Source organism: Lipophrys pholis, assembly GCF_963383615.2.
Source record: "Lipophrys pholis genome assembly, chromosome: 15".
Taxonomy (NCBI): domain Eukaryota; kingdom Metazoa; phylum Chordata; class Actinopteri; order Blenniiformes; family Blenniidae; genus Lipophrys; species Lipophrys pholis.
This window is the reverse complement of record NC_137642.1, coordinates 17,736,600-17,745,319: the sequence shown is the minus strand read 5'-3', so window position 1 is coordinate 17,745,319 and position 8,720 is coordinate 17,736,600. Positions and strand designations below refer to the sequence as shown.

Here is an 8,720-nt window from a genome sequence, read left to right as displayed (position 1 = left end):
GTAGTTAAGATGTTAAGATATCTTGTTCCTCCAAACACAACATTATTATTGATGACAGGCCAGGCAGTGATTCCTTTGTGGCCACCCAGACACAGGACAGAGGTGTGCTGAGATGTTTGAGACATTGAGGAGACTAAACAGAAGCACAAACAGCAAGATGATACCACCAGCTGTATTCCTCCGCTGGCTCTGAACTGTACCTTGATTCTACGTCACCACAGTGGGGTGAGGGCTGTTTATAGAGGGAAGAATGACGAGGTGAAGGCCTGTTTGCGTGCGTGTGGCGTGTCTGCCAGAGAATAGGGACCTGCAACGTACAAAGGTCGCATGTTCCTCCTCCGCACAGAATGCGGCGAGCGCAGGCGGCCAATGAGTGCACCTTAGATTATCTGCGTGTGATAGAGGGAGAGGAGGGCAGAGAGAGAGAGAAAATAAAATAAACACACACACACATTATCAAAGCAGCTTAAAAGACAGGCAGAGCGTGGCATATTTGGAACTGAACTTTTATTCATGCAAAACAACTGAAGTCATCAGATCTTTATCAAAAAAAGAAAGAAAAAAAGGCCATTGTCTATTGTTAGACTGCTGTTATTGAAGCAATAAAGACAAAATTAACAAGCAACCCAGGAAACATATGAAACATCCATGAAACGCCATTAAAAATGCACACGAACATCGCAAAGGAACAAACCCAAAGTGGACAATGACACCCGGGCGAGACATCAACAGAGTAACTCATTGCTGTGCGGGGTCACACCACTCCTTCCTCGGGGTCCATGAGTGTGGTCCGACTGGAGAACACATCGGCCAGCATGTGTTTGGGGATCTCTGAGCCGCGCACGCGCAGGGTGTAGCAGGCGTCCTCCACTTTGGCCAGGCTCTGCCGCAGCGTGTGCAGCTTCTTGGACACCTCGTACGGGCCCGTGTTGCCGATGTAGGAGAAGCCGTCGTGGATCTGCCGCAGGAACTGGCTGAGCTGGAAGGGCGTGTCGATGTCGCCATTGCCCACGCTGCTGATGCACATCCGCATCAGCTCCCCCGTCAGGTCGGCCACGCCCAGCAGGTAGTCGGCCGGGGTCACGTGGAAGGTGACGACCTGTGCCCCAGCGGGCAGCGCCTCAGCCGAGTCCTGAGAGGAAAACACAAGAATAAAAATGAAAAGTTCACAAAATCCATTTATGAACATTCTTTCAGAGGTTAATTTTCTAAGATTTGGTACAGATGAAGGTGATTCGAAGGTTTGGAGGACGGCTTCACTCTGACCTAACTCTCAAAGCCATTAAACAAGTGGGCCTATTAACTTTAAGTGAGAGTACGCTCAAAAAAGACCAAGACGCCTTTGACAGCAGCCGCCGTTCAGGTGTGGGTAAGTGAATAAATGTGTGATTGAATGTCTGTTACAACTGTTCACACAACAAAATCCATCATTGTGATGGTTGGTAGGGACTTGTGTCAATTAATAAGTGTCAAATTTCATCATACAAGACATTTGAGCATCTTCATTTTTCACAGTTCACATACAAAATGCACATTCACATGTACTTTGTAATTACAGTTCAGTCCGGAGGAGCGCTTGCACAGATTCAGGATGAGAGCAGTGGGGCACTGAGAAGCAAAGCCCAGATTCTCTCAGGCAGTGTGACGCTTTTACAGCAAAATACTCAGCTTCAACAGGCAATCATCTACTTTGTAAAAAAAAATAGACTGTGTAATAGTGGGAAAAACTCCATAATAACATAATGTTGCTGAATCCAGTAGGACCCAATGCTACCGTTATGCCCTGAAGGAATGAAGACAATTAACATACAATTGAAAAGACACATTTTGGAACTGGACTTTACTTTTGGCATAAGAAGACTGAAGCCTCTTTCCTGCCTGGAGTTTAAGGCTGCAGATTACATGCTGCTGGCCTGCTGGCTGAAGTTTTATGGTTAACGTATGCAAACGTGTGAGAGATCGTCAAGCTCTCGAGTGTTTAAGACAACTTCGTCTCATGAGATAATGAACAGCCTAACCGCAAAGTCTTCTTTAAATTTACCTCAGGATCTTCGCTCTCCGTTCTCATGAACACCAGCCTGGCGTTAATCTCCTCCAGGCTGATAAGGCTGCGGTGGCGGATGTAGTGCAGGAAAGAGACGGCCTCCACGTATTCCTGGATTCCTAATGCATATAATTAGATTAAAACACAATACAGTGAGACATTCAGACATATTCAACGAGCCCCTGTGAATGGTGCTTTTTTATTTTATTTACCAAAAACCTGATCTCTGTGGCTAAAAAGAAGGTGGACTCTGCATGTGGTGTGTAAACACTACATGGTATCTGCACAGAATAGATCACAGAGATAAAGAGTCAAATAAAACCTGTTTCCTGTTTCTGCCTTTTGATAAAACAGTGCTCATTTTTCTGGGCGCTCGCTGAGATGACCCCTTATTTGTTTTCCAGCCCCGAGGAAACAACAATCAAATAATCACAGGACGGAAGACTTTGTGTCTGAAGTTTACTTTCGGAGCGGCAATTGAACTTCAAAGGGCCGTCTATCTCCCCGCAGCTAACCACAACATGCTGCACAGAGCCTGCAGGACGAGAGGAGGATGTGCTCCAGCTCCACTCGGGAGAAACTTTCACTGCTCTTAATAGGATTTTAGTCCTTTACAAGGGTCAAAGTCAGAGGACCGAGTAGTCACACAGACAGTTACACAATTAGCAGGGGGAATAGAGAAGAAGTGACATCCCTGCTACTTAACTGTTGGAGTCTCCACAAGCAATCCCAGTCTTAAGCCGGTCACTCATCAATGACAACGTTTAACCTCGACTTTTAAGGAGAGTCATCAGCCATCACTTATTTTATTTATTTAAAGTTACTTAATTAATGTAGCTTTGTTATATTTACAATTACAAAATAATTACATTTGTCTCATGCCAGGCTTGTATGCCGTTCACATGCTTTCTGAAATAACCTGCTCCCCTTAAAATGAAAAAAAAAAACAACAACAACCAGTCTTTAACATTTGACGTCGAACACTGCGCTCAAGTTTTGTCACCAAACCTGCATCCGATAGAAACATCCAGTGTCTCATCTGCACCAGCTTCAGCAAAATGAGCGGATTATATAATGCACATCCAGCCGATGAGCAACTTAAAATACCATTCATATCTTAGAACATGGCCAGAAATATGCAACAAGTAGCTTGCAGACATATTTTCACCAGGCCTATAGAAGTACAATAGGTGATATTTTAAAATGAAAAGGAAAAAATGCTGAAATTTGCAGAGAAATCTGCAAAGACAAAAAGATAATCCGCTACCAACAGTCCAGTTCGCCTTGCAATACTACTTTCTACCACCAGATGGTGCACGCAGTACTGACTCACTACTGCCACCCTGTGAACACAAGGATCATTACTTGAGTTTTACTTTACCTTTACAGCAGCATTCCTTGCTGGCATACAGCACTAAATGCCTGTAATTTGACATTAGCCTCAGTATGTTCAGTTGGCCTGATAAAGGCAATTGGTTGAAATTAACAGTTCATTTCCATTTAAATCTTGAAATCCCTTCTCAAAATAGTTACTTAAACTTAGTTAACCTCCTTATTTAGAAATGTAGCCAAACATACTCTGACATTATCTCGAGTTTTAAGCCTTTAATTCGGTCGTTTTGCTAAACCTTTACACAGCTGTGAAAGTGGGTCAGCGAGAAGATGACACAACCGGGGACGGACAAAATACGACATGAAAAGGTTACACTGGCTTTGATGCAGGCAGGAGTTCAGTTCCTGTGTTTGATGGCCCGGACCTACTCGAGCTATTTACACTAAAGCAACCATTACCTTTGGTCAGCCAAGCTTGGAGAAATGACAGTACAGTAGTACAGTAGTTGGAGAAGTCAGGTGTTGTGTGTATGTATACACACACATATATATACACACACAATATAGTGTAATTGGATCTGATTGGCAAAAACATTTACTGTCGCCTAAATTGTGCACGTTGCCGCTTTGACAAGCTACTTATCCGTGGACTAAGAAAACTGAGGATTAAATAATTAATCGAGCCTAATGTCTGACCTCAGAGCGGTGAGCTGCAGGTGCATCATGGGAGAAATCTCACTGGTCGTTCTGTGCATGCACTGCCTTTCAGCTGCGAGCTGGGTCAAGCTAACAAGCTTATCAAAGTGCTGCACGACCCTGTTATCAGTTCAAATTAAGTTTAGATCCAGCCCACAATATCCTTGATGGGTCTTCTATAAAAAGGCAGACCCCATTATCCATTATACATGCCGGGAGATTTCTCCTCCGGCAGAGATTATCTACAGAGTCCATGCAGTGAACCCAGTTCATAATCTAATAAAATGATAAAAAATAGAGTGTAAAAAGAAAAAGAAAAAGAAAGGTCTAATTGGTGGGAACTGCCACTGGTCACGTCGCGGAGGATGCAGCAGTGATTCCTGAGTGACCACAATCTAAAAATGACTTCCCCAGCTGGTAGATAACAGCTCAGACTCACTCCCAGTAATGTTTTTCCTTCAAACTGCAGACATTATGGCTACGCTAACAAAATCTAGTGATGCTAGTTGGGAAAACAAGTTTATCAGAGGGCGTGTCGTTCATATCCAGGCCTGGATCAAGGTCATGCTCTCACACACCGATTTAATAAATATGTGAACGACGAAAACTGCAGGATTTGTTGGACGTGTCAACCGTCAACCTGCCATTCCTTCAACTTTCTTGCAGTAACGTCTGTGTTTGTTCTCAGTCCTCAAATCAAAGATCGCTATGTGTGCGTTTGAAATAGGAAGGTGGTACTGCAGCTAGTCTTGCATGCAAAATCCAACCTTGTATACATTGAATGGCGCTTAGTTTCACCAGCGAAACTGCATGTGCTTAAACATTAACTACATTTGTTAGTCACAAATACCATCAAACATTACCTCCTGTTCAGGTCCACCAGACACCTGCCAGCACCCCGAGGGTATGTAATAAATGTGTAAAGGAAGAGGTAACTTATTCCACGGTCGATGGGATTGTGATACGGTGCAGTACTTTAGGAAAAAGGTCATGAAATGTTTCAGACATGTTTGATGGCAAGATAGCCCGTAATGCCAACTATGTCATTTGAACTATGTGTTTGCTTGGAATTTAATCCCAAAATGTCTTTACAAAGCTCAAAGCAGTATAAAGGCCCTCCGGGTTAGGAGAGCGATCACATTCTGTTGGAGGAGTTCGGACTCTGCCTCATTCATGTGGACAAGGGAAATTTCCAGGAGCGTCGGACGGTTGCTGTACATGGCCAAGGGCAACGGAAAGGATTTGTATTATCTAATTGATCGTGACTGCAGAAAGCGTGACACACGTGTAGAATTATGAGCGTCTCTGAGAAACATCCTTCCTTACTCTTCTATTTTTCTCCATCAAAACACTGCATAGAGAGGACTGATGATCCTGATCAATAAATATTTTTTTGTTTGTTTGTTTTCTTGGCGTATTTAAGTCAATTTGCTTTAAATTCCTGTAATGATATTCCTAAGAATGTGAATGGTACTACTCTCGTCTTTGAGAGCCTTTATAAATTCTCATTAAGCTTTCAAACAGAGGTTTTCAGTCTCACACTGGGCAGTGACATGGCAAGAAAAAAGATCAGAAAAGGAAAAGTTGGTTTAGGGACTTTAGGCCCTGGTTAATACTAGACCTCACAGACTTTCTGTGTGGAGGTTGCATTCTCTCCCTGCATGTGTGTGCACCTTTGCTTTCTCCAACAATACAGGACACTTCTTGGGTCAATTATTGACCATAGGGGTAAATGTGTAGTTGCCTGTACATCTGTGTGGTTACCAGCCCAGGATGTACTGCGCCTTTTGCCCATCGTTAGATTCAATCAGTTACAAAACCCAAGATCGTACGTTGGATAGTGTGAGAAAGACGGATGATTTCTTGTTGTTCATATTACTCACCTGCAGTGAATGCTCTGTGAAACTGATAAATGTCTTCTCCTCTCAGCGCCTCAGCGATCTGACCAATCTTCTGTCTGACTGCATCCAATTTCACCTCTGCTTCTTTCAGAATACTCTCTGCATTTGGTACGCTGCAGACCCAGAGAAAGCAGATGTTAGACATGCAAGTAGATACCCTTGTCTTATGGTTATACTCTTTTTTTTTTTTTTGGGGGTTCATTAAAACTGAATTAAAGATGTTCATCTTTTAATGTCAAGCGTCACATAGCAGTAGTATGCATGGATACCGCACTCCGAGAAGATGCCAGACACAGCACTACCCAATACCAGCATATAATGGTGTACTTCACTGGTGAAAAAGACATACGTGGCCACTCTGTGCAGAAGAAAAATGGTCCTCTTGCTTTCAATGGTGATGTCTCGGCTGATCTTAACCAGATGTTCATGCTTGTCGTGTTTGGTGTCGAGCTCCTGCTGGAAAACTTAGGAGAGACAAAAACCCAGGTTTCAAAATCGGTGTTTAAGTCTTCAGTAAAAAATACTAAACCAACAATGGAGGAGAAGCGCTGAATACACCGAGGGCGCCGTTACCTTTGAATGCAGCAACGATGGAGGAGGACTGGTTGGTATCGGCGTCGGGCTTCCGCGCCGAGTCCACATTTTTCCGTGAACATGTTTCACCTGACACAACCCAGAAAGAGTTCAGTGACACTGGACAAGGTACATGATACCTGCCTGCTCTCTACATAAAATGGACTTATTCAGAAGACTGACTATCTGTAGACTGTACAATAGGAAAACACTGAAACAGTATTGTTTTTTATAGTTCAAGCAGCATCATTTGATGTCAATTGGACCATACCTGTAGAATTAGAGCAGAATAACCTACCAGATTCCTCCCTTTGGAGCATTTATGTGTGAATAATCCAATCCAATTACATTTTGTTTGAATAACACCAAATACAACACAATACAGAGGAAAAACCCAACAATTACATGATCGAGCAGCAGTATACATTTTAAAAGCTTTGCCATTTGGTGCACTTTCTACAAACCCTATAATGAACCTGAAATGTATTTTAGAAAAATTTAGATTTTAGTATCATCTTTACCAGAAAGATCTTCCCCAAACTCATGTTAACAAAAGCCTGTCATTTCTCAAGTGGAAAGATTTTTGCGGCCTTCAGTGTGTATGTTTTCATCAATTCATCATCACAGTATGGATTTCATGCTCGTGTAGTTATTGTAGAAGGCAAGATTTTTGTGAGTCAGACACTTCAGAAAATATTTCATTATATATAAAAGGCATTTAACAGGGTGTTGTGACTCGTAGAAATATTGACTCGTTTGAAGTGGCAAAAGCACAGAAGACATTAGATTGACTAAATCCTTAAGGTTTAAATGTTCTAGTATTTCAGTGAGTGCCCTGTATTTTGTAATTTTCCACTTCGCGACCTCATACAGCTCTCCACATTGCATCACACTGTCCTGGCTTGGGCTCTATGTTTGACACGACTGCAAAAGCAAGATGTGGACAATGGATTGCCCAACAAAGACTATTTTGATGATCAACTACATGATTCAGATCAGTTTGAGTTTTTTGAAAAGTCTTACTAAAGAAAATGTGCATCAACTGATCGCAACTGGATTTTACATCGAGTAGCCACATCTTGGCAAACAGTTCATGACAAACTAGAACTTTAAAAAATAAAATAAAATCGTTTGTTTCCGTAGTTTTAACAGTTATTCTGCGGGGCAGCTTTAATATTAAAAACACAGTAAGCTCAGTTCTCCCCTCTCGATGTTCACAACTATAAAATCTCCTAGCTTTTCTGAAGCGAGTCCAAAAACCTGCACTTACCTTGCCGTTTATTCATACTAGATGCCGTGTGGGGTTATTGTAATAGGTTTTAAACTCGGATGAAGGATTATTTTAACTGTTTTATCCTCGCGCCCGCACGCTGCCGACTGAATGTACCAGGTAGATTCACGTGTCTGGGCTAAATGAGATTGGAAAAAAACAGCTCTGACAAGATTTAGAAATAAAGCCTCGCAAAGCGGCAGAAATCACATTAAAGGGAGCCAATGTGTTTTTTTAAGTGTGAAATTTTGGTTACGAGGCTTTTTTTATCGACAGGCACTGAATCAGACGCGGTTCGTCGTGGGGCTTTTGCGCTGTTTACATACGTATCAGCCACTGGAGCGAAATGCATTATGGGAGATGAAGTCCTACAGCTGCTTGAGGGCTTATCATTTTGATTATCGCTATATATTTAAAATTGACGACATACAGATTTTCAAAGAAATATTTTATTCTTTTTAATTCATGTTAAACTTGTCTGAATTTGTTTTCTTTTTTTTTTTGGGGGGGGGGGGGGGGGGGGTGGTGTAGGGGGTAAACCTTGCAAATCAGTGACATTTTTGTGAATCATTAAGAGTTGTGCATGCCTGGTTGGAGCAGATCCTACACTTATTAATCCTAGGCGTGTTTCTGAACCCGACTGCACTGGTAACTGGGGGTGAGAACAGTCTGCCTCTAAAGTTAAAAAAAAAAAAAATCATAAAGTTAATATTCACATTAAAAAACAAGCCCAATTGGTCCTGTATCATGTGTGGCTATTAAAGTATGTATAATCTATCCCTTCTTGATCAGATTACTTTTCTCTCCTTGACTCCTCCTCCAAGGAGTCCTGTAGGATGCGTACGTGACACATGACTGGTGCCAACTTGAGCTTGAGGCTTTGCTTCTGCACTCAAAAGCGTCT

General features: G+C 42.3%; 1 protein-coding gene across 1 annotated transcript; it reads right to left on the bottom strand.

Annotated features, from left to right (window-relative positions):
• Positions 1 to 490: 490 nt before the first annotated feature.
• On the bottom strand, positions 491 to 8,118 carry tsnax (translin-associated factor X). The gene is made up of 6 exons (XM_080481739.1): positions 7,817 to 8,118; positions 6,547 to 6,636; positions 6,323 to 6,437; positions 5,956 to 6,086; positions 2,042 to 2,163; positions 491 to 1,132 (listed from the first exon to the last, which is right to left on the bottom strand). The coding sequence occupies exons 1-6, from the start codon at positions 7,830 to 7,832 to the stop codon at positions 755 to 757; spliced, it is 852 nt and encodes a 283-aa protein (XP_080337865.1). The 5' UTR covers positions 7,833 to 8,118; the 3' UTR covers positions 491 to 754.
• Between the last annotated feature and the right edge of the window lie 602 nt (positions 8,119 to 8,720).